This window comes from Puma concolor, chromosome B1, assembly GCF_028749965.1.
Source record: "Puma concolor isolate L17-30 chromosome B1, mPumCon1.1.hap2, whole genome shotgun sequence".
Taxonomy (NCBI): Eukaryota; Metazoa; Chordata; class Mammalia; order Carnivora; family Felidae; genus Puma; species Puma concolor.
In genome coordinates, this window is record NC_141670.1 from 112,088,189 (window position 1) to 112,114,245 (window position 26,057).

At 35.5% G+C, this 26,057-nt stretch overlaps 1 protein-coding gene across 5 annotated transcripts in view; it reads left to right on the forward strand.

Annotated features, from left to right (window-relative positions):
- Positions 1–26,057, forward strand: part of ZGRF1 (zinc finger GRF-type containing 1) — a 94,405-nt gene that overhangs the window by 49,243 nt on the left and 19,105 nt on the right. For 3 of the 5 annotated variants that reach the window (XM_086704371.1, XM_086704374.1, XM_086704375.1), the window contains 11 exons: positions 2,393–3,036; positions 4,182–4,320; positions 5,339–5,523; positions 6,684–6,880; positions 8,631–8,770; positions 17,127–17,270; positions 18,816–18,930; positions 21,120–21,379; positions 23,173–23,332; positions 24,587–24,664; positions 25,103–25,250. In XM_086704371.1, the coding sequence (XP_086560497.1) occupies positions 2,393–3,036; positions 4,182–4,320; positions 5,339–5,523; positions 6,684–6,880; positions 8,631–8,770; positions 17,127–17,270; positions 18,816–18,930; positions 21,120–21,379; positions 23,173–23,332; positions 24,587–24,664; positions 25,103–25,250 (2,210 nt within the window). The remainder of the gene's footprint in view (positions 1–2,392; positions 3,037–4,181; positions 4,321–5,338; positions 5,524–6,683; positions 6,881–8,630; positions 8,771–17,126; positions 17,271–18,815; positions 18,931–21,119; positions 21,380–23,172; positions 23,333–24,586; positions 24,665–25,102; positions 25,251–26,057) is intronic. The other 2 variants (XM_086704373.1, XM_086704376.1) reach the window with 2 other exon arrangements.

Consider the following 26,057-nt stretch of genomic DNA (forward strand, 5'->3'; position numbering starts at 1 on the left):
ATTTGATTCTTAAATTCCACATATGGGTGAAATAATATATTTGTCTTTCTCTGACTTATTTCACTTAGGATTATACCCTGTAGGCCCATCCGTGTTGTTACAAATGGCAAGATTTCATTTTTTTATGGCTGAGTAATATCCCATTGTGTTTGTGTGTGTGTTGTGTGGGTGGGTATGTACTACCTCTTCTTTATTCATCCACGAATGGATACTTGGGTTGCTTCCATATCTTACCTATTGAAAACAATGCTGCAGTAGACATAGGGGTACATATATCTTTTCAAATTAATGTTTTCATTTTCTATGGGTAAATACCCAGCAGTGGAATTACTAGATCATATGGTAGTTCTATTTTCAATTTTTTGAGGAATTCCATACTGTTTTCCATAGTTGCTGCACCAATTTGCATTCCCACCAACAGTGCAGTGTTCTTTTTTCTCCACATCCTTGCCAACACTTGTTATTTCTTGTCTTTTTGATTTTGGCCATTCTGACAGGTGTAAAGTGATATCTCATTGTGATTTTAATTTGCATTTCCCTGATGATTAGTGAACATTTTTACATGTGTCTATTGGTCATCTGTATGTCTTTGGGAGAATGTCTCTTCTGGTCCTCTGCCTATTTTATTTTATTTATGTTATATTATTTTTGAGAGAGCAAGAGAGAGGGAGCGAGCGAGAACGGGGGAGGGGCAGAGAGAGAGGGAGACAAAAGATCTGAAGCAGGCTTGGCGATGACAACGCAGAGCCTGGTGTGGGGCTCAAACTCACGAACCGTGAGATTATGACCTGAACCAAAGTTGGACCCTTAACTGATGAAGCCACCCAGGTGCCTTGGTTCCTCTGCCCATTTTAATCAGATTATTGGCTTTTTTTGGTGTTGAGTCATATAAGTTGTTTATATATTTGGGATATTAATCCCTTATCTGATATATCGTTCGCAAATATCTTCTTCTGTTCAGTAGGTTGCCTTTTTCTTTTGTTAATGGTTTCCTTCACTGTGCAAAAGCTTTATTTTGGTGCGGTCCCAATAGTTTAATTTTGCTTTTGTTGCCCTTGCGTGGGGAGACCTATCTAGGAAAATGTTTCTATGGCCAGTGTCAAAGAAATTACTGTCTATGTTCTTTTCTAGGAGTTTTATGACATCAGGTCTCACATTTAGGTCTTTAATCCATTTTGAGTTTATTTTTGTGTCTCATGTAAAAAAGTGGTCCAGTTTTATTCTTTTGCATGTAGCTCTCCAGTTTTCCCAGCACCATTTGTTGAAGAGATTGTCTTTTCTCAATTGTATATTCTTGCCTCCTTTGTTGTATGACCATAAGTGTTGGCTTATTTCTGGACACTACTCTGTCCCTTGATCTATATGTCTATTTTTGTGCCAATCTTTTACTCTTTAATGATGTTTTAACTTTTCTGTCAGTGTTGCTTGATTGGCTTGTTAGAATTATAAAATAACACTATAAAAGAATATCATTTGCTCACTTACTGCTCTACTACCTACCCAAATGATCCCCAAAGTTTATTTCCAACAAATATTAACTCTGTCAAGAAGGTACATTATTATAAAATAGGAAACCATAGCATTGTCAGATAAAAACGTTAAGCTTATATAGCTCCCATGCGGTATTATTTATTCATTTATTTATTGAAAAAATATTTATTATTGCTTTTTACATTTTAGGAATATATTTATTATTAATACTGCTGACAGAAGGAATTCTAAAACTCAGCCAAAATCTAGTTTAGGAGAATTATACTCTTACCACATACCAATAGATCAGAATAAAGCTAACTATCTTCTTTACCCTGAAGGTTAACATATCACTTCATGGGTATAGTAAATATAAAGGAAGTTACAGTCACATAGATAAATAAACCGTGAACTTCAGTCTCTGGAGTAGGAATATACAATTAAGAACAAAAAACCAGTTCTCAGTTCATGTCCTGACTCTGCCAGTTGATAGTCATGTTACCTCTAGGCCTTGGCAATCTCATCTGTAAAATGAAAATAATAAATCCCTTCATGGTTGTAAAGTACTTTGAAAAGTTACGTGCTATGTAAATATAATCTAGTGATTGGTGGTGGTGGGTTGGGGGGAATCTTAGCTAAGGGAAAAAGAAAAAGGGAAGGATTTCAAATGCATTAACCTTAAAAAAGTTTGAGTCTCTTGAGCTTTGAAATCTTCATTTTTTTGAGACTAAAATCATTAAAAATATTTTATTATGAAAAAGGAACTAAAATTACCTATTTTTTGTTTTTTGTTTTTTTGTTTGTTTTGGCAAGGCAAGTTGTTACTTTTTCTTTCTTGTATAGATAGCTACTGGTTTTTAGAGCCTAGTTGATGGCCATAATACATTTTTATTTAATCAGCTCTTTTTTTTTTTTTTTCCAGTTATCAAAAAACCCAGTTCTCTGGGGAATAAGAACTTTCAAAGGCTTCCATTAGTAAGTAGAACCCGAGTTCCACTTATTACTTTGCCACATGTTGATAGGTCACCTGATTTAGATTCTCGTTCATACGACATCATCTGTGACAGGCAAGAATCTTCTGGTTCCCCCATATTCAACTTGTGTGAAAAGTCAGCGGTTCTTTCTTTTAGCTTTGGACTTGACAGCCAAAGTGAAACTTCCTTCTCTAAAGAATCCAGAGAAGTGACTCCAAAGGATGTTTTACTTCTCAATAATATATCTACTCAAAGCAAGTGGCTGAAATATCAAAACATACCCCAGTGCAACTTGACTGCTCTAAATGTAGTTGATAAAGTAACAGATGGCTTCTTTGCTGAGGTTGTTTCTGGGACACATTGTAGTGACATAGGTGAAAGACAGAGTGATGCTGTGAATGAAAGCTCCATGCATTTGCAAATGATAAAAGACATGCTCCATCAGCAGCAACAGGATTTTAGCAGTCAGGATTTGATTTCCAGAAAGAAAGCACTGTCTTTGAATTTAAAGCAGACTACCAAGACTGAGAAAATTCACAATGTGTTAGGAGAGTCTGCCTGCTGCAACTACAGTGTAACAGGAGATTTACAGGTGAGGAAATGAGCCAATGTATCTTGGTGCATTGTGTCTAATAGTTAGTGTTTGAATTTCAACAAAAGAATTACCAAAATCATATAGGAGCAATGATTTTGCTTTTAGAGCTAATGACTTCTTTTTTTGAGTTTTACAGAACTCTAGCTATAGTCATATCTTCTTTGACTTAAAATCTTACCTAGTAGTTATGAGCATTAAAAGAAATTATGTGGTATCTGGCACGTAATAGGTACTTAATAAATGATAGCTCCAACTGTTTCCACTTCTGCCACTACTATTACTGTGATTGTTTTCATTTTTCACTATCAGCTCAATTTTGCCGATCAGATCATGATTAGGGTAAAGTTACATCTTATACATTGGTTTTGCAAAATTCTATTGTAGTTGTAACCGGAAATAGAAACACATAATGATACCATTCACATCAGCTAAGTTTTTCCTAGAAAAAAGTTTTTACAAACTTATTAAGAGGCAGACCAGAAATGGTTAGTTTTGTTTTTTTTTAATGTTCATTTATTTTTGAGAGAGAGAGGGTAAGTGGGGGAGGGGCAGAGAGACAAGGGAACAGAGGATCCAAAGTGAAATCTGCCCTGACAGCAGTGGGCCCAATATGGGGCTCAAACTCATGAATCATGAGATCATGATCTGAGCTGAAGTTGAATACTCAACCGACAGAGCCACCCAGGCACCCCACGTTTAGTCTTATTTATATGATTAAAAGTGCGATGCGTAGCCATTCTTGCTATACTTGGTATCTCATTTAAAATGAGAAAATGAAGAGCGCCTGGGTGGATCAGTCGATTGAGCACCTGACTCTTGATATCAGCCGGGTCATGATCCCAAGGTCATGGAATGGAACCCTGCATCCGGCTCTGCACTGAGCATAGAGCTTGCTTAAGATTCTGTCTCTCTCCCTCTGCCCTGCTCCCTTGCTTGTGTTCTCTCTCTCTAAAATACTACTACTACTACTACTACTACTAATAATAATAATAATAATAATAATAAAATCAGAAAATGATTTTCAAGGATTCTGAAAAATCAAAAAAATGTGTTTGTTAAACATATCTATAGAAAATAATTTACTCATTAGTAGACAGTATTTTTCTGGAGTTGTTATAATAACTTGAATTATTCCATTTCAGGGGATAAGTGGCTCTGAGCTGTGCTTCCCAAGTGGGCAGAAAATAAAATCTGCTTATCTTCCCCAAAGGCAAATTCATATACCGGCTGTTTTTCAGTCTCCTGCTCATTATAAGCAAATTTTTACATCTTGTCTCATAGGTATGACTTATCTTCCTATTTTATTATAATTGGTTGCTGCTTAACGTAAGTAGGATAGCTGTGAGAAAACATAGTATCTTATATTGTGAACTTTCATATTAAATTCTCTACTTGAGTTTTGTTATTTTCCATATGTCCATTCCAGTTTTCAACAGTAACTTACATTCTAATTTCAGGTCAAATTGAGTGTCAAAAGTAGGAAATGACAGTATTATCTTTTAAAAGTTAGAATTTTTCATTAAAAAAAAAAATGTTTACTTATTTTTTAGAGAAAGAGAGAGCAGGGTAGGGGCAGAGAGAGAGGGAGAGGGGCAGGGCTGTTAGCACGGAGCCTGATGCTAGGCTCAAACTCACAAACCATGGGGCGCCTGGGTGGCGCAGTCGGTTAAGCGTCCGACTTCAGCCAGGTCACGATCTCACGGTCCGTGAGTTCGAGCCCCGCATCAGGCTCTGGGCTGATGGCTCGGAGCCTGGAGCCTGTTTCCGATTCTGTGTCTCCCTCTCTCTCTGCCCCTCCCCCGTTCATGCTCTGTCTCTGTCTGTCCCATAAATAAATAAAAACGTTGAAAAAAAAAAAACAAAACTCACAAACCATGAAATCATGACCTGAACTGAATCAAGATTCAGCAGTTCAACTGATTGAGGCACCCAAGCACCTCTTCATTTTTTTTTTTTATTAAACTAGAAGTGTTACTGGGGTGCCTGGATGGCTCAATTTAATTTTTAAAAATAATAATAACAACTAGAAGTGTTACAGATGGTTTTGTTAAGAAATTTTAAGTATGATGCATGATTAGTTTTGATTGTTTTGTTGTATAAGGGCAAAACTTGCCTTTAAAAAAATGAATATTAGTGTTAGATTATAGATTACTGTTAAAAGTCATTTTCAAACTTAGCTAACAGTACACATGATACAAACACAAACTTATTTTGTATTTAATTTTCATCTGTATTTATGTATATATATATATACACATGTATATACATATACATATATATATATTTTTTTTTTTTGTAGAACATCTAAATATATTGCTGTTTGAATTGGCACAGAGGTTGCACAAAGCTCTTTCAAAAGTTGACATATCATTTTACACATCACTAAAGAGAGAGAAACTGAAAAATGTAGAAAGTAATGTGCCATCCTGCCATCATCATCAACCTGCAAAACTTGTCACGGTTAAAAAGGAAGGTCCAAATAAGGTATTGTTCCCTGTTACTCACCGGTTGCCCCACCGAATACTTGTCTTGTAGAAAATTTAGGTACCTATTGCTTTATGACCGGCTTTGTTAAAGAGCAGGTCCTGATTAGGAGCCTTCTACTTGAGGTATTAGTAACTAACCTACCGTAAACTCCCAGTAAATTTTTACTAAAAGATGATCTGTGTTCTAGGGTATAAAAGTATGAGTTAAGATAATCCTTCAGATTGCCTGTGAATCTATTGCATAGTGGTGGCTGGAGACAGAAACATAAAAATAAATTTTATGTAATAGTATAATTGATAGAATAGGGGGATATGCCCAAGTTACAGTGAGAACACTGAGAAGGAATATGTCCCAACCTGAGATCTTAGAGAATGCAGAGATGAGCCTGAAGAAGTGAAAGTTGAAGTAGTCTCCTGTGTGAGCCCCAGTACGAGTAATAGATAAGGCCTGAGGAATGTAAAAGCAAACTGATTTAATTTACATTGCTGATAACATTATTATGGAAGATGTCAAGTTAGTAAAATGTTTATGTATTGCGTACGTACATTGAGATTTAAATTTAGGCGTCAAAGGCAAGAATTTGTAAATAATATTATAACCATAGAATAAAATATTATAGAGCCATCAAAAGTCTTTTTTTTCTTTTTAAGATAATTTGATGACATGGTTGTCATGCGTACAGCATGTTATTGTGTTAGGTTATATTAGGTTATGGAATAGAAAACACATCATCATCTGAGTTTTACTTTTTTAAAAAAAAACAGTGTATGTGTGTGTCCTTGTGCGCACACACACTTATGTGAGTGACAAAAAAGGCCAAAAAGAAATGCACAAGATGTTTCTTGTAGTTGTTTCTGGGTAGCCTTCAGGGTGTCTATGGTGAACATTTTAAATTGGAGAAACAAAAAATTTTATTTTTCAAATAAGCTTATGTTCTCAGAATAATGTAATTTTCTGATAAAGAGAAATGTCAACTAAGTGGTTTTAAATTTTAATTTGTTGTTTAGTATTAATAAAAAGATTAACTTGTATGATGAATAATTTATTGGAGCACATTAATGCCAAGCACCTTTTTATAGAAGTCTTGACAAACATAATACAAAAATAGTAAAATATAAAATTTTTCTTACTCAATTGCAATATCTTTTTCCTCTTAGGGTCGTCTCTTTTATACCTGTGATGGACCCAAAGCCAACCGATGTAAATTTTTCAAGTGGCTTGAAGAAGTGACCCCAGGATATTTAACAAAGGAAGCCTCTCTAACTAGCATGGTTTTAAGTGATATAAAGAGTATTGGCTTATACTTAAGAAGTCAAAAGATACCTCTCTTTGAGGAATGCCAGCTTTTGGTGAGGTATGCTTTGGTAGCAAATAATGCCTGTAATTAATTATTATATCAGAAAATAATAACCTCACATGATTGTTACCAGTTTTAAAAGATATTGAGATAGGTAAATTGTCTGAAAGATAGAGTACCTCAGGTTTTCTAACTTTAAAATGGAAATAATTTTCTAAAGCTATTTTTAGACAATCATTTTTATATATAGTCACAATCCTTAGAAAACCCTGTTGAACAAACCACAAGAATAATTTTTGTCAGTGCAGGATAATAGGTAGCCTAACTAGTTAGTTTTATAGGATAATAGAATGCTACAATTTGGAAACATGTCCTATAAAAGTGGGATTATCCAAAAAGTAGCTATAATGAACATGTGCATCGTAATTTAATAACATCTTTGGGGAGTTTATACATGCCTGCATTCTTCTAAGGACTTTGCATGTATTATTTCATTTAATCATCATAATAACCTATAAGATACGGAAATAATGGGGATGATTTATTACAGTTATTGAAGCTGAGATACTCTATCTTTTGTGTACTTTTTCAATACTTGTCCTGGCTTAGTCTCTCTTTCTTTCTTTTTTTTTTTTTTAATTTTTTTTTTTTTTTAATTTTTTTTTTAACGTTTATTTATTTTTGAGACAGAGAGAGACAGAGCATGAACGGGGGAGGGTCAGAGAGAGAGAGAGACAGAATCTGAAACAGACTCCAGGCTCTGAGCTCTCAGCACAGAGCCCGACACGGGGCTTGAACTCATGGACCGCAAGATCATGACCTGAGCCGAAGTCGGCCGCCCAACCGACTGAGCCACCCAGGCGCCCCTTAATTTTTTAAATGTTTTATTTATTTTTGAGACACAGAGAGACAGAACGTGAACGGGGGAGGGGCAGAGAGAGAGCAAGACACAGAATCCGAAGCAGGCTCCAGGCTCCGAGCTGTCAGCACAGAGCCTGACACGGGGCTTGAACTCACAAACCGTGAGATCATGACCTGAGCCAAAGTTGGACACTTAACCGACTGAGCCACCCAGGCGCCCCTGGCTTACTCATCTTAAAACTAATGATAATTCAGGGCGCCTGGGTGGCTCAGTCAGTTGAGCATCTGACTTCAGCTCAGGTCATGATCTTGTAGTTTATGAGTTCGAGCCCCACATCGGGCTTGCTGCTGTCAGCCTGCCAGTGTGGAGCCAGCTTCGGATCCTATGTCCCTTCTTTCTGCCCCTCCCTCACTTGTGCTCCTCTCTCTCAAAAAATAAATAAAACATTAAAAAAAAAATAAAACTAATGATTCTGTGAGGGTTGCTATTTTCTTCCTACTTTTTTATTTTTTGTCCATGGATGAAAGTATATAAACATACACTCACTCTGGTTCCCTCCTTTTAATGCTATATTTTAAAGATGAAAAAAAAAATGTACTTTCAAACTTATAAAGTCCTGGGGTTGTAATGTACTGCATGGTAACTGTTGTTAATAATACCGTATTGTATATGTAAAAGTTGCTAAGAGAGTAGATCTTAAAAGTGCTCATCACAAGGAAGGCAGTTTGTAACTCTGTGTGGTGATAGATGTTACCTAGACTTATTTTGGTGATCATTTTACCATAAATACACACACACACACACACACACACACACATCTCGAACCACCTAATACACCTAATTGTACACCTAATACAATTGTTTCAATTGTTATTGACAATTATATCTTAGTAAAAATTTGTATCTTAATATTTAAATTCATTTTTGTTTTTGCTCATTTTTCAGAAAAGGATTTGACTTTCAAAGAACACAGTATGGCAAACTAAAGAAGTTTACAACTGTAAATCCTGAATTTTATAGTGAACCTAAAAGCAAACTTTATCTTAAGCTGAGTCGGAAGGAAAGTTCTTCAACTTATAGTAAAAGTAAGTTGACCTGGTCATGGTGGTGACAGAGTCTACCCTTGTATCTCCGTTACATACAGCTCTGCAAATTCTTTACATTAAAGAAGGTTTATAAAGTACTGTTTAATAGTAGCATATACTCTGAGTTATTATATAAGAGTTACTATGTAATAAATTAGACCATTTCCAAAAAGCGTATTTTAAAATTTTAGTTTATTATTGTTATTTTTTAAATAAAAAAATATTTATTCATTTTTGAGGGTGAAAGAGACAGAGCGTGAGGGGGGAGGGGCAGAGAGAGAAGGAGACACACAGAGCACAGAGCCCGATGCAAGCCTCAAACTCACGGAATGCGAGATCATGACCTGAGCTGAAGTCAGACTCTTAACTGACTGAGCTACCCAAGTGTCCCTAAAATTTTAGTTTTAGTCCCTAAAAATTTTATTAAAGGCTAACAAAATCTATTTAATTTTGTTTAGAAAAATTATACTAGCTTCTTACCATTATATAAATAAGTATATTGATTCAGCTGTACTCTGATCTAATATCAAAAATAAACTGAAAATGTGGGCACCTGAGTGGCTCAGTCAGTTAAGCATCTGACGCGTGGTTTTGGCTCAGGTCATGATCTCACAGTTTGTGGGTTCAAGCCCTGTGTCGGGTTCTAGCTTGGGATTCTTTCTCTCCCTCTCTTTATGCCACTCCCCCGCTCACAGTCTCTCTCTCTCTCTCTCTCTCTCTTCTTTTTTTCACTCTTTGTCTCAAAATAAAGAAATAAACTTTAAAAAAATAAACTGAAAATGTAATGACTTTATTGACACTTCTGTCATTGTCTGCACAATTTGACAGGACTAGACCACCAGTTATAGAGAATTAGAAATAAAATCCTTAAAAGAATTTTTTTTTCTAAGGAGCTTAGATGCACTAAATTGGGTTCATCATTATCTTTGGTTTCATGACCTACTCATATCATTGGTCCTCACCTAGAGTGCTTTGATTATTTAGTTACTTTAAATGTAATTATCTGTGAATCTACAAACTGAGGCAAAATCAAGTACCTTTCTAGCTACCTACATTTAATATAAAGTGACCCCACTAACTCAATCTGGCTGTCTCCTAACCTAAGGTAATTATCATTTCATCCCTGTGTTCATCAGCATCTTGCTCCTCTTTGTTTGTAAGTTGATAGAAATGAATTCCTCAAGAGCGTACAGTTAACCATTGAGCAAAATAGGTTTGAACTGTGCAGATCCACTTATACATCGATCTTTAAAATATATACAGTACAGTATTGTAACTATAATTTCTCTTATTAAAATTTTCTTTTTTGTTTCTTTATTGTAAGAATACAATAGATAACTCATATAACATACAAAGTGTTTGTTAATTGACTGTTTATGCCATCTGTAAAGTTCTGGTCAGTAGGCTATTATTAGTAGATAAGTCTTTAGGGAGTCAAAAGTTATATGTAGATTTTTGACTGTGGGAAGTTAGCACCTCTAACCTCCATATTGTTCAGGAGTCAGTTGTAGTTTAAATTTTTTTTTTTAAACATTATTAAAGTGATATAAATCTGTAATCTTTTGGAGTTTATTTATCTTTTTCACTTAGTGACAGACATATCGTTGCAATATAGACGTTTTATTGATGTTGATCTGAAATCTAGAGTGTAGATTACTTGCTTTGACTGCTATATCAATTTATTTTCTGAATGTGCCACAGTTTATTCATTCGCTCTTCCACTGATGGTGATTTTGGTTTCTAAGTTTTGCCATTGTGAGCAGTATGCTACATATATTCTTGTACTGTCTTGTGGATGTGCAGCAGCTTCTTTTGGATATAATTCTAAGAATGAAAATGCCCACACCTTCAGGTGGTAGTGCCAAAGTCATTTCTAAAGTGGTTACATCAGCTTATCTTCTACTATCTTGCATCAGCCTGATCAAATGGGTGTAAAAGGATCTCACTGTGGTTTTAGTTTGCATTTCTCTGCTCACCAATGGTGTGGAACAGCTCTTCATGTGTTTTTTGCTTATGTATTGTTGTTTCTGTTTTTTTTTTTAACGTTTATTTATTTTTGGGACAGAGAGAGACAGAGCATGAACGGGGGAGGGGCAGAGAGAGAGGGAGACACAGAATCGGAAGCAGGCTCCAGGCTCTGAGCCATCAGCCCAGAGCCCGACGCGGGGCTCGAACTCCCGGACCGCGAGATCGTGACCTGGCTGAAGTCGGACGCTTAACCGACTGCGCCACCCAGGCGCCCCTGTATTGTTGTTTCTTACCCATTTTATTATTTGTAATCTTATTTATAGTTCTTCTGTATTTTTCGTGCTAATTTTTTGTTGATCATGTATATTGTGACTGTCCACTCACAGTTTGTATCCTGTCTTTTCACTTTACTTTATTTTTATTTATTTATTTATTTGTTTGTTTATTTAAGTTTCATTTATTTAGGTAATCTTTACACCCACTGTGGGGCTTGAACTTACGGCCCTGATATCAAGAGTCATGTACTCTTCTGACTGAGCCAGCCAGAGCCAGCTGACTCTGTCAGCACAGAGCCCTGCAGGGCTCAAACTCACAAACCAAACTATGAGATCAAGAACTGAGCTGAAGTTGGACGCTTAACCAACTGAGCCACCCAAGCACCCCTCTGTGTCTCATTTTTAACATCTTTCCCTATACTGAGGTCTAAAATTATTCACCTTTATTTTCTACTAATTTTTTTTAAAGTTTTCTTTTTGACTTTTTTTTTTACTTCTTTAAAGTTTATTAAGGTTTTCTTAATGACATACTACATGCGAAAATCTTCAATCCATTTGGAGTTTTTATTTTTTTTTGTACATGGTATGAGATAGGGATCCAATTTCATTTTTTGTCTCTTTAATGAACAGTTTTGCTAGCATAGTAATCATTTTTTATTAATTAGTCCTGCTTTTCCTCTCTAAATTGAAATGTATCTCGGTTATAGCCAAGTTCAAAATAATGTTGATCTGTTTCTGGACTCCCTATTTTATACTAGTGTTCAATTTGTATATCCTCGTGTCCATTCCATACTGTCTAAATTACTGTAGCTCCATCTATGGTATACTTTCTCCCGGCTATTTTACTACTTTTTGGATCTTATACATTGAGGTTATTTTAATATTTGAATATATTGAGGTTTATATTTTAAATTGCTATTATCTTCTTGATAAATTGAAACTTTTATTATTGTATAGAGACCCTCTTCATCTGTAATAATACTTTTTTCTTATAATCTAGTTTTTAATATAACTATGTGAGATTTATTTCGATTAGTATTTGTTTGATAAGTCTTCTAACATTCTTGTTCCACCTTTGTGTGTTCCTACATTGTCCCTTATAAATAGCAGATGTCTGAATTTTTAAAATTTTGACTTATGAATGGAATAGGTCCAGTATTTAAATTTATAATAATAATAATAATAATAATAATAATAATAATAATAATAATATGCTTGGGTATGTTTCTCCAATTTTATTTTTTAAAATTGTTATTTATTTTAATTTTTATCATTATTATTTTTTAAATTTATATCTAAGTTAGCATGTGGTGCAACAATGATTTCAGGAGTAGATTCCTTAATGCCCCTTACCCATTTAGCCCATCCCCTCTCCCACAACTCCTCCAGCAACCCTCTGTTTGTTCTCCATATTTAAGAGTCTCTTATATTTTGTCCGTCTCCCTGTTTTTATATTATTTTTGCTTCCCTTCCCTTGTGTTCATCTGTTCTGTGTCTTAAAGTTCTCATATGAGTGAAGTCATATATTTGTCTTTCTCTGACTACTTTCGCTTAGCATAATACCCTCCAGTTCCATCCACGTAGTTGCACATGACAAGATTTCATTCTTTTTGGTTGCTGAGTAATACTCCATCCATTGATGGACATTTGTGCTCTTTCCATACTTTGGCTATTGTTTATACTGCTGCTATAATCTTTGGGGTGCATGTGCCCCTTCGAAACAGCACACCTGTATTCCTTGGATAAATACCTAGTAGTGCCATTGTTGGGTTGTAGGGTAGTTCTATTTTTAATTTTTTGAGGAACCTCCATACTGGTGTGTGTGTGTGTGTGTGTGTGTGTGTGTGTGTGTGTACACACACACATATATATTGGTATATATATATACACACACACACACACACACACACACACACACACACACCACATCTTCTTTATCCACTCATCCATTGATGGACACTTGGGCTCTTTCCATACTTTGGCTATTGTTGATAGTGCTGATATAAATATGGGGCGCATGTGCCCTTTCGTGTTTCTACAATTTTAAATTATTTCTTTTTATCCCATTTTATCTATGCTCTTTTAAATCATTTCTTGCTTTTTTTAAAATTGATATTTAAAAGCTTACCCTCCAATAAGATAAGAACTTACAAAACACACCTCTTGTTTCTTCCTGTTTTTTTTTTTTTTTAAGAGCTTGTTTCTTCCTCTTGACCTTTTCTTTCACTCTCCCCTTCCCTACATCTTATTGATATTTTCTACAATGGTGCTACTCAAAGTATGGTCTGCAGACTGGTTTTAGTCCAAACACTGTTACTGGTTTCCAAAGAGAGGTGAGGAGCTGCTCCAGGGTGTTATAAACTACCCATGTCAATAAGCAAACTAGTTTAGTTGGGTTTTGCTTTGTTTTGTTTGTAGCAAGACTTCTGAATGAAGGAAGCGTTATGTTGATTTGTTAAATTGCATTCTAGCACTGACTTTATGTTGCAGACCTATAACAGAACTATTTAAGACAGGCTACTTTGAATAGCACTAATCTAAACCTATAAATTTTAGGTTAGTATGGATTTATTTTCTATCTTCTTTGAATGTAAGTACTTTTTAAAAGATGACTCAGACTTGTCCAGGGTAATTTAATTACGTTTGTTTATGTATCTCTTTTTTTTTTTTTTTTTAATTTTTTTTTTTTCAACGTTTATTTATTTTTGGGACAGAGAGAGACAGAGCATGAACGGGGGAGGGGCAGAGAGAGAGGGAGACACAGAATCGGAAACAGGCTCCAGGCTCTGAGCCATCAGCCCAGAGCCCGACGCGGGGCTCGAACTCACGGACTGCGAGATCGTGACCTGGCTGAAGTCGGACGCTTAACCGACTGCGCCACCCAGGCGCCCCAGTTTATGTATCTCTTTTAGCGTCTCCTAAATTTTTCTCTTATTAATGTATTTCATCAAAAACTGTTTTGAATGTAGGTCGTTGTATGGTAAACCTTCTAAGCCTTGAATGCTTGAGAATGTTTTTGTTATACATTCATATTTGAATGATAGTTTGGCTGCACATAAAATTCTAGGTTATAAGTTCTTTTCACTTAATACTTTTGACCCCCAGAAGCAGCAATTTTATATGTTTTAAGAAAATATTAATATACTTGGTTATCTTCTTGCTGTTGAAAAATCTGTTGGCATTCCAATTCTTATTCCTTTGTATGTTATTCGCTCTTTCTGACTGGAAGCTTTAGAATTTTCTCTCTGACTATTATAGTCTTATATTTCCTTGTAATGTGTCTAAATGTGGTTTTTCCTTTTCCTCCTCTTGGGCACACTGTGAGCCTTTTAAATCTATTAAGTGTCTATTTCCAAACTCATCCAGTATATGCATTAAATAGGTACAGCTTTTTGTATGTCATTCATACCTCCATAAGGTGTTTTTTTAAAAAAAATACTAAAGTCCTTTTTTTTTTTTTTTTTAATTCTGGGAAATTGATCTCCTTTATCTTCGAATAATCTTCATTTTACTTTTATTTCTCTAAGACTTTTATTATTCCAATGTAGCACCTCTGACTCAACATTTCTTTTATATTGTCTAGGCTTTTGTCATCTCTTCCTTCTAGGAAATATCCTTAATATGGTCTTCTAAATTGCTTAGTTATTACTCAAATGTATCCATTCTATGATTTAACACATCAATTATAGCTTTATTTCAGCTACCATATTTTTTCAACCTGATATTTTTGTTCATTACCTTTCATTATTTTCTGGTTCTTATTTTGCATTGCAACTGTCTTCCTTCTTGTAAAAAAATCTCTTTACCAGGCTAAATTTAAATGACTGGTCCATCTGTTCTGGTATTTCTTTTTCTGTAGGACTCTGTAATCCAGTATGTTTTTCTTTTGAAGTCTTTGTCTCCTTAAATGTCTCATTATTTTGGCCCGTGAACTAATTTTCCCCTCGTGGTATCAGCTGTTCTTTCTGGACAATGCATATGAGTGAAGGCTGACCACAGTCTGGTCAGCTCCAATGAGGTCAGGGAGTTGGGTTCAGTCCCAGATCTGCTATTTACTGGCCTTGTGTCTATGGACAATTTAACTTCTTTGGGTCAGTCTTCCTTCCTCAATAAAATGGTGATAATAATAATACCTACTTGACATTTAAAATATCTATTGACCCAGAATATAATATAGGTTATTTTGTGGGGGTTGTTTTTTTATTTTTATTTTTGGAAGATTTTATTTTTTTAAAGTAATTTCAGCACCCAACATGGGCTTAGGTTTACAACTCTGAAATTAAGAGTCGCATGCTCCATCAACTGAGCTAGCCAGGCTGCCCCTAGGCTATTGCGTTTTATTAAAAAAAAAAAAAAATTCCCATAGATACATGATCTGCCAATAGATTCTGATCTATTCATCTTACCCTGGTGCCCAGGGAAAATTGTTTAAATATATATTACGTAAGTTGGCAAGTAGTTTTTTAAAAATTAGATATAAAATATATATAAACTTTTTAAAAAATAGTTTCCTAAACATATTTTCTAAAACAGTAGTTTTATGGGGTATGATAAAATTCAGTGTAAAAAAAAGGGGCAGGTGGTTCTGTGGCTAAATAAATTTGGAGAGTGCTATGTTAAACAAATAACCTTAATCTAAGATTTTTCAGAATCTTAAACATGCTGGAATGCATTGGACTTTCCAAGATGGGAATGTAGCCCAGTACACTATCTTTTCTGATGCAGTTGAGACTTGTGGTTTGTCAGTTAATTTTCTTAGTTGGTTAAGGTCAGGGATTATAATAAATAATGCATATGAACATAAAACATTTTAACTTAAAATATATGAGATAATTTAATGATCTTTTGATGAAGAATCAAGGTTTTTGCTTGGAATGTGGGGTTTGTGGTTGGAGATCTTTTTTATCTTGTATAAACTGTACCCACAAATATACCACTCAGAGATTTACCATTCTGAATTCTTAAACACAGAGCAAGAACTTGTGAAGCGATCTAAGTAGAGAATGATTTAAATGTTTTCAATTTCTTGGGGCGCCTGGGTGGCGCAGTCGGTTAAGCGTCCGACTTCAGCCAGGTCACGATCTCGCGGTCCGTGAGTTCGAGCCCCGCGTCAGGCTCTGGGCTGATGGCTCAGAGCCTGGAGCCTGCTTCCAATTCTGTGTCTCCCTCTCTCTCTGCCCCTCCCCCGTTCATGCTCTGTCTCTCTCTGTCCCAAAAATAAATAAACGTTAAAAAAAAAAAAAAAAATTAAAAAAAAAAAATAAATAAATGTTTTCAATTTCTTTTCTAATCTTTTATATTTCCTTCACCTATGCTTGAGTCAACAGCAGTGTTTTTGTGTTTTGTGGTTTTCTTAAAGCAAATTGTAATGAATTCTTTCTAAACTATTACTTTAGTTTTCGTAAAACAATTATTTTTCTTCATACTCAAATAATTATATATAATATATAATTATAACTAATCCAACTGTATAAATAAGTTTTAGAACAAATACAATTGACTCTTTGTAAGTGTAAACTCAACTGGTGGTAGAAATGGTGTACAGGTATTGTGGAAAATAGCCTACTAGCTATGAGTGCTCAATATGCCATGGAGATGGCATATTATACAGAAAGAAAGAAGTACATTAATTAATCTACAGCATCAGTTAAGGACAATCCATTAAGAGAACTTGTATTCTATCCACAGATTGCCAACTTTATTTGAGCATGAAAACCATTATATGGCAGAGCCTCTTTTCAGACTAATGTTCTACCTTGGGAAAGTCTAATACAGTTATAAAGTTGTCTTTTTAAAAATATTTATTTATTTTGAGAGAGAGAGAGAGCAAGAGCGTGAGCAGGGGAGGGGCAGAGAGAGAGGGAGGAAGGGAATCCCAAGCAGGCTCTGAGCTGTCAGCGCAGAGCCCGTCATGGGGCACATTCTCATGAGCCTGGGGCTCGATCTCACGAACTGAGCCAAGATCAAGAGTCAGACGCTTAACTGACCACCACCCAGGTGCCCTTCAATTTTGTTTTTTTGAGAAATAACATAGGACTAAACATGTAAGAAGTCCAAAGTAATTTTAAATTGAGCATAGTTCTAAGTTCTTTAAAAATTGTTTGTCTTCTCAGATGATCTTTGGGTGGTTTCAAAAACCCTAGACTTTGAATTGGATACTTTTATTGCATGTAGTGCTTTCTTTGGACCATCATCTACCAATGAGGTGGAGCTACTACCTTTGCAAGGTTATTTCCCCTCTAACTGGCCCACTAACAGTAAGTATTGCCATGCTTATATTAATTTATATTAAAAGAAGAATGATAGACATAAGATGTATTGTGAGCAAGGATGCTAACTTTGGGGTTATTTGATTAAAGCCAACAAAAAGCATCCACCTCTACTTCCTATTATTGTGTATAATGTGTTCCTGAAAAATGTGTATAAAAGTCGAATATATAAATATTTCTGTAGTTCAAGTCTCAGAGGGATAACAATATAATAAAATTTTGAATCCTCACTTAATTTGTTAAAGTTGATCTTTACACAGAATATACCTGATTTTTAAAAATATAAACATTAAACATATAAATAAGTATTTTCTCAAATAATTTCTTACAGCAAGTTTTGATTCTCTTGGTTTTTGAATTCTTTTGGTTTATTATTCTAATAGGGTACATTTAGTAAATAAATTGTTTATTTTATATTGAGAAGGTCTTATAGATTTTGCAAGAGATTTTGTAGGCAACTGAAGAGGAGGGTATGATTTTTATTTTGAGGGTATTTTATCATCTGTCTTGAGAAATTTTCAATAAGCTACTAGGCTACCAGTCTTATTACTATTTTAATAAAGGAAATTTTAGTAGGCTGAATCCCTGTTCAGTTCTAAGAATCTGTAGATATCTCTATACATCTTGATCTCTGAAATAATTCCTGATGGTCGAATTTGGTCTATAACTAATTAAAGACAACATTTAATGATTCATTTAAGTACTTCATATACATTTGTAACTTTTGAATATTTTCTTCAAGAACGAAATAAATCTAGTCAACTAGCTTGAGTCCAGTAAGAGCCTGCCTAATTAAGTAAACATTTGTTACTTAATTTGTCACTTTCATATGTGTATTTTTTTTTATTTTTATTTTTTTTTTGAGAGAAAGAGAGAGAGAGAGCACGCGCACGTGCATGCGTGCGAGTGGGGGAGGGGCAGAGAGAGAGAGAGGGAGACAGAATCTGAAGCAGACTCCAGGCTCTGAGCTGTCAGCACAGAACCTGACGTGGAGCTTGAACCCACAAGCTGTGAGATCATGACCTAAGCCAAAATCAGATGCTTAACTGACTGGGCCACCAGGCGCCCCATATGTGTATTTTAATATTTGCTACCATTGTTTCCCCAGCAATATCAGCATTCTAACTTTCTGCTTTCCATATATTTCTATAAAATAGTTGAAGAATGAAAGAAAATGTTCCAAAGTTACACAAATACTATACAGCACAAGATGGTATGCTGATTAGTTGGAACTGTCAAGGAGGGTCACCATGCACTAACTCAGAACAGTAGTTATTGCTCATTAGGTGATATATAGAAATCCGAGTTTGATTTGAGTTATGTAATTTATGGATACCCGTGGACAAAGTATGAATAAGTAGATCGTATAGTGGTTTAATGGGTAGAAGTACCTCCCCATATACTTAAGGGTTTATTTTATGTCATGTGATTAATGCAGTAGCTGAGCTCTGAGTTGTATCGAATGTTTTAAATAGTTCCTTTATGATCCATTTTATTTTCATTAAATGTTCAGTTTCTGCGTTCTCTCTACAGTAGTGGTCCATGCATTGTTGGTTTGTAATGCTAGCACAGAGCTGACCACTTTGAAAAACATTCAGGACTACTTTAACCCAGCTACTCTACCTCTAACACCGTACTTGTTAACAATGTAAGTCATTATTTACCAGCGGTCATTGGTGTTCAAAAATGGTGACTAACTGTGAATATGAAAATGTGTTCAAAGTACATTACATATATTTTTGCCAAAAATATTTTAATTATCTTTCAGAGACCATGAGGTTACTGTCTGTCAGTAGTTAAAAGGATGTTAGTGTAAATTTTTGCCTTCTTCAAGGAATGATATTTTAGGGAGATTCTGAGTGTTGATTTTTTATTCATTTCTGTTTTTATGCCACAAATTATTTAACATGTAAAAGAATTCTTTTAGTGGGAATGCAAACTGGTGCAGCCACTTTAGAAAACAGTATGGAGGTTCCACAAAAAATTAAAGTTAGAACTACTCTATGACCCAGCAATTGCCCTACAAGGTGTTTATCCATAGGATACAGGAGTGCTGTTTCAAAGGGGCACATGCACCCCAGTGTTTATAGCAGCTGTATTGACAGTAGCCAAAATATGGAAAGAGCCCAAATGTCCATCAACTGATGAATGGATAAAGAAGATGTGGTGTGTACACACACACACACACACACACACACACACACACACACACACACAATGGAGTATTACTTGGCAGTGAAAAAGAATGGAATCTTGTCATTTGCAGTGTGGGTGGAACTAGAGTGTATTATGCTAAGTGAAATTAGAGAAAGACAAATACTGTATGACTTCACTCAAAAGTGGAATTTAAGATCCAAAACAGATGAACATGAGGGAAGGGAAGCAAAAATAATATAAAAACAGGGAAGGGGGCAAAACATAAGAGACTCTTAAATACAGAGAACAGGGGCACCTGGGTGGCTCAGTTGGTTAAGCGTCCAACTTCATCTCAGGTCATGATATCACAGCTCGAAAGTTCAAGTCCCGTGTCAGGTTCTGTGCTGACAGCTCAGAGCCTGGAGCCTGGTTGGGATTCTCTGTCTCCCTCTCTAACTGCCCCTCCGCCGCTCATCCTCTGTCTCCCAAAAGTGAATAAACATTAAAAAAATTTTTTCTTTTAAATACAGAGAACAAGCTGAGGGTTGCTGGCAGGGTGTTGGGTCAGGGGATAGACTAAATGGGCAAGAGGCATTGAAGAGGGCACTTGTTGGGATGAGCACTGGGTGTTATATGTAGATAATGAATCACTGGATTCTACTCCTGAAATCATTATTTTACTATATGCTCACTAACTTGGATGTAAATTAAAAAGATAAACTAAACTAAAATAAAAAAGAATCCTTTTTATAGGTTGAATTCAGTATGTACATCGATACTATTTTTTTTATGTTTATTTTGAGGGAGAGGGAGCGTGCATGCACGAGCAAGGGAGGGGCAGAAACAGAGAGAGAGAGAGGATCCCAAGCAGACTCCATGCTGTCAGCGCAGAGCCCTGTGGGGGGCTTGATCTCATGAACTGTGAGATCATGTCCTGAGCCAAAATCAAGGGTTGGACATTTAACCGATTGAGCCACCCAAGTGCCCTGTACTCGCTTTATTCTTGACATAAACTTAATTTCTCAAGTTTTAAAATACCCCATTTTAAAATATTGGAAGTGATATTCTATTAAATTCACTAAAATGGTAGAAAAAGTCTAGTTTCTAATTTGGAATGTTATCTGTCTTGTGGTGTTTCCTTTCTCTCAGTATAATGAAGCTCTAGGTAAAAAATAAAAATCCTTATGATCCCATTATGTCATTATCTATCTTTGTTATTTAATCTTTGAAATGAATTGATCCTTTATAAAAATAGAAATAAAACCAATTTATTTATTATAGTTTTACCTGAAATAGAGGCTGTATTAATTACCTAAGACAGCCTTGTATAATAGAACATGGGCTTTAAAGTCAGTACACCACTTATTATCTGTGTGCTTTTTGGGAAAAAAATTTAATATTTCTGTATCTTATTTGGGCTAATTAACTACTTCTTAGTGTTGTTTTTAAGATCACATCAAATAATATGTAAAATGCTTAGCATAGTGCTGGCACATAGTTGGTATTCAAAATAGCATTAAAACATTAGTTTTCTTCTCCTCTACCCTCTTTCAAAATGGGGTATATATATCCATTTGTGCCCTTAAAAAAAATGTTCTCTATGATGCTTATGAAATGAAGGTTATTAATAGGTTTACTCACTATTTCAAAAACCCCTCATTTTCCTTTGATTTTTTTTTTTTTTTGCTGCCTTTTTACTAGGTCTTCGTCAACTGTAGTTAGCAACAAGAGAGTCAGTAAGAGAAAATTTATCCCACCAGCCTTCTCAAGTATCAATACAAAATTTGAACTTCTCAGCCTAGAAGCAACATTGCAGTTAGCTAGTCAATTAATTCAGGCACACAAGTTAAATGAGGATCAAGCTACAGCCTTAATTCAGATAGCTCAAATGATGGCATCGCACGAAAATGCTGAAGTGAAGGAACTGCAAACACATATCCTCCCTATCACGATCATACATGGTAAGAAGCAAGAAAGAAAGCAGTTCTAATAAATATACTGTTATATGCACTTTTGTAACTCTGTCTGCTTGTAATTTCCTAATCACAGAAGATTCTAGAATGACTCTACATAGATTATTTTGAGTCTGAACCTACTTTAGTAAACTATTAGATGAGAGCAGAACTGACCATCCTGAAAGGGAGAATAGGCAGCGTATCTAATGAATGAGTAGCATTATATACTCATTATTCACAGTATCCAGACTTGATCTAGATATCTACGTGTTGCACTATCAGAGTGAACTTCAAGCCCGAGCAACAAAGCCTTTTATTAATTCCTAGTGAGCTCACACTTTCATCCTCCCCCAGCAGCTATTCCAAACCTTTAATCTCTCCTGGCCCTTGCCCTACTGCCTCTAAAATTGATTCTGCCTTCAAAACAGGAAATGGAGTTTATAACAGAAATTCCTCTCAATATCCTGCTCTCCCCCATTTTACCTAAGTTTGAACCTATTTTTACCTTTTTTGGTTCTGTCCCAGTAAAGGAGCTTTACTTCCCCCTCTTCAGAGCTAATAATTCTATCTGGATTCTGTCACCTTTTTAGCTCATTTCCTCAAACATCCACTCCAAAGCTATTTTGTGCTGTTTTGAGGATTTATATCACATTCACCCTGTTGACCAAGCTAGATACCTGGGACTCATCCTTGATTATTCTTTCTCCTTAGATGAAGTGACTCTCTTAATCTTCCTCCTCCTCTCTGTTTATCTCCCCCCATCAGATTAGTCACTGAGATGTTTCACTTCTGGTTTCTACCTTTCTTTCCTATAAGTTTTCTCCTCTCCAGGTTACTTGGGTCCCCTCCATCCAAGCCTTCACTGTACCTCCTATATAGCCTGGTGGTGAAAAGGTAGGCTCTAGAGCTGGAATCCTGGATTTATATCCTGGCGCTCTCATGTATTAGCTGCATGACCTTAGCAGGTTACTTATCTCAGCTTTAATTTCCTACTCTGTAACATAAGTTGATAACAGCATCTTTCTCTTAGGGTTGGAGGACCATATGAGTGAACGCTGGTAAAGGGCGTGGAACAGTGTCTGACACATGGGAGGCACTGAGGAAAGTTAGCATGTATTATTGTTATGGTTATCTCACACCCCTTTCTAATTGCTCCACCTTTAGTTTTTTCCTTCTTAATATTTTCACTCAAGTAGTTTTTACAAAATACAGTCTGCCTAAGTCAATTCTATTGCTTAAAATCCTTCAGTGACTTTCCCTGGTCTGCAAGACAAAATTTAAACTTTTTCACCACACCAAGCAGAATTCTTGTGATTTATCCTCTTGCCTACTTTGTCGGCCTTGTCTCTTACCTATTTTGCTATAGGCTGTATAGAAATAGTTAACATCTGCATACTTTGCCATGCCTTTGCCTGGAATGGCCGTTTCTTTAAGCAGTCTGGATATATTATGCTGGAAGACTTAGTTCTGCTACTTCTTATTTTTAGGAAGCATTCCCATCTTTACCAAAGCAGAGAGGAATGTTCTTTCTTTGATACAATAACAGTGTTGCTTATCATATTATTTTATCATTGTTCCTTCACTTTGTTTTCCTGTGTAGATTCATTAAATGTGGAGGCCTTTGGTTATCTATTTATCCCTTGTGCAAAGCACATAGTAGTCACTCAGTGAATGTCTTTTGACTAAATTAATTAAATGAAAGGGAGAGGGAAGCAGATGGATGAAATATTTCTTATACTTTCAAAAATTTATTTATGACATTGCCTTTATTCTATTTCCCCTTCCTTCAAAATAATTAGGTGTTTTTGGAGCAGGAAAGAGTTATTTGCTGGCAGTGGTGATTTTGTTTTTTGTACAGCTATTTGAAAAGAGTGAAGTTCCTACAGTTGGAAATGCAAGACCATGGAAACTTCTCATTTCTTCTTCCACTAATGTAGCTGTGGACAGAGTACTTCTTGGGTAGGTATGACTAGTGTATTTAAGTGTCTAATATTTTATTTATTTATTTTTTTTTACAAGTTTTATTTATTTAAGTAATCTCTACAACCAACGTGGGGCTCAAACTCATGACTCTGAGATCTGGAGTTGCACACTCCTCCACTTGAGCCAGCCACGTGCCCCTAATTAACCAATTTTTGATCCGTTAATTTTTTCCATATTTTTGCCATTATAAATAATATTGTGACAAAATCCTTAAATACAAATCTTTATCTCCATTTCTGATTCTTTCCTTAGGAAACAGTCCCAGGTCTAGAATAAAAGATATCAACCTTTTTTTCTTATTAAGTAAGCTCTGTGGCCAACGTGCCCAATGTTAGCTTAAACTCTCAACCCTGAGATAAAGAGTTGCATTCTTACCAACTGAGCCAGCCAGGTGCCCCAAGATATAAACATTAAAAAAAAATTTTTTTTAAGTTTGTTTGTTTATTATAAGTTTATGTATTTGTTTTGAGAGAGAGAGAGAGAGGTAGAGAGAGAGAATCCCAAGCAGGCTCCACCCTGGCAGTGCAGAGACTGACGTGGGGCTTGAACCTGTAAGCTGTGAGATCATAACCTGAGCCAAAATCAAGAGTCAGAGGCTCAACTGACTGAACCATCCAGGCGCCCCAAGATACAAACATTTTTAAGCTCCCTAATATATTTTGCAAAATTGTCCTTCAGAAAGGGAGTGATGTATATATACAAATGATCATAGCCTTTAGAGGTAGACGGACTTGCCTAGGTTGAATCATGGCTGACTCCACTTTTTAGCTATGTGGCCTCAGCAAAATACCTCACTTTTTTTTTGGAGTCCTCATCTCTAAGATGAGATACTGTCGTGCAGAGCTGTAATGAATATTAAATGAGATAATGTATGTAAAGATAAAGTATTTATTCCTAATAAATCCTGATGCTAAGTATATGGCAGCTATTGTTTTCCATATTATTATGTTGTTAGAGAAAATTTTATATGTGATAAATACTAGCATTAATATCTTATAAACATTTAATGAACCCTCAGTTGAATTTAAAAATTCTCTATAAAACGCCTTATATAAAAAAGACTTTTAGCTACATTGCATTTACTCTGAGTTTGGACATTACAGATTGACTTCTATAACTATAAGATACACTATTACACAAAATTAATTTTAGTAACATAAATATTATATGAAACTTTGCTTTATATTCTTCTAAATAATCGGAATCTATTTTACCTTGTTTTCTTTAAAGGCTTCTCAGTCTTGGATTTGAAAAGTTCGTCAGAGTTGGGAGTGTTAGGAAGATTGCCAAACCAATTTTACCTTACAGGTGAGAACACTGAATTCCAGAAGTCACAGAGTGCTCAGAGAAGTACAATATTTTTTTTAAGTTTATTTATTTATTTTTGAGAGAGAGTGCACCCACGTACACACAAGCGGGGGAGGGGCAGAGAGAGATTGGGATAAAGAAAATCCCAAGCAGACTCCACACTCAATGTGGAGCCCAGCACTGGGACTTGATCCCAACACTCTGAAATCATGACCTGAGCTGAAACCCAGAGTCTGTTGCTCAACTGACTGAGCCACCTAGGCGCCCCAAGAAGTATAATAATTTTATATAACTCTTACCTTAAATTTGGTTTTTGAAGAAGAGTGGAGAAATATTTATCTTTTTTTTTCTGGTTAACTTAGAAAATCTATATTTTATATATTTATAATGTGAAAATGGGACAAAGAGGGATATTGTTTTATGTAATACTTTTTTTAGTTTGCATGCTAGCTCAGAAAATGAAAATGAGCAACTAAAAGAACTGAATGCACTAATGAAAGAAGACTTGACTCCTCTGGAAAAGATCTATGTCAGAAAAAGTATTGAGCAGCATAAATTGGGGACCAATAAAACCCTGCTGAAGCAGGTAAGTTTGTTTCTTCATTTATACGTACTATTCAGATTTCTTTTTCTTGTTGACAGAGAATATTTCCTTTAAATTAAACAAATGACTGTGATAGTTTAGATTCACATCAGGTGTGTGTATGTCCATCTGGTGTGTGTTTTATCCTATCGGAAAACACTCTTCAAATTTGTGAACAGATCCAGCTTACCATGACTGAGTTATCTTTTCTCCTTTTCTGTATTTGCGTGTGTGTATTTAAAATATTTATTCATTATTTATTTATAATTTTGAGACAGAAAGAGCACACGTGGGGGAGGGGTAGAGAGAGATGGGGAGAGAGAGGATCCCAAACAGGCCCCGCACTGTCAGCACCGAGCCCAACGCAGGATTTGAACGTATGAAACTGTAAGATCATGACCTCAGCCGAAATCAAGAGTCAGACTCAACCAACCTAGCCACCCAGGTGCCCCTATTTGTATATCTTTTTATAAGCTTAAAGAGGAAAAAGAAAAGGTTTTTATTATTAATGCATTATTTTATAATTTTTATATAAGTTATATATAAGTATATTATTTATAATAATTATTTATTGAGAAAAACCTCCCCTTAAAGAGGAAACAGAAGATAGTTTTCTTGGCAAGTTAAGTGAAACTTGGTTTTTTTCTAGGTGAAATTGGAGAGGAGAAGGTCTGACCTGGGCAAAATATCAAGTGAAATTTGTCTTTAATGCTTTCCCTAGAAAGCCAAGCCTTTCAGGGTCTGTCTGTATCTGAGAATCTAGGAGTCTCAGATACTTGCTTCTAGGTATTGGAAGCCAAGACCGGGCAC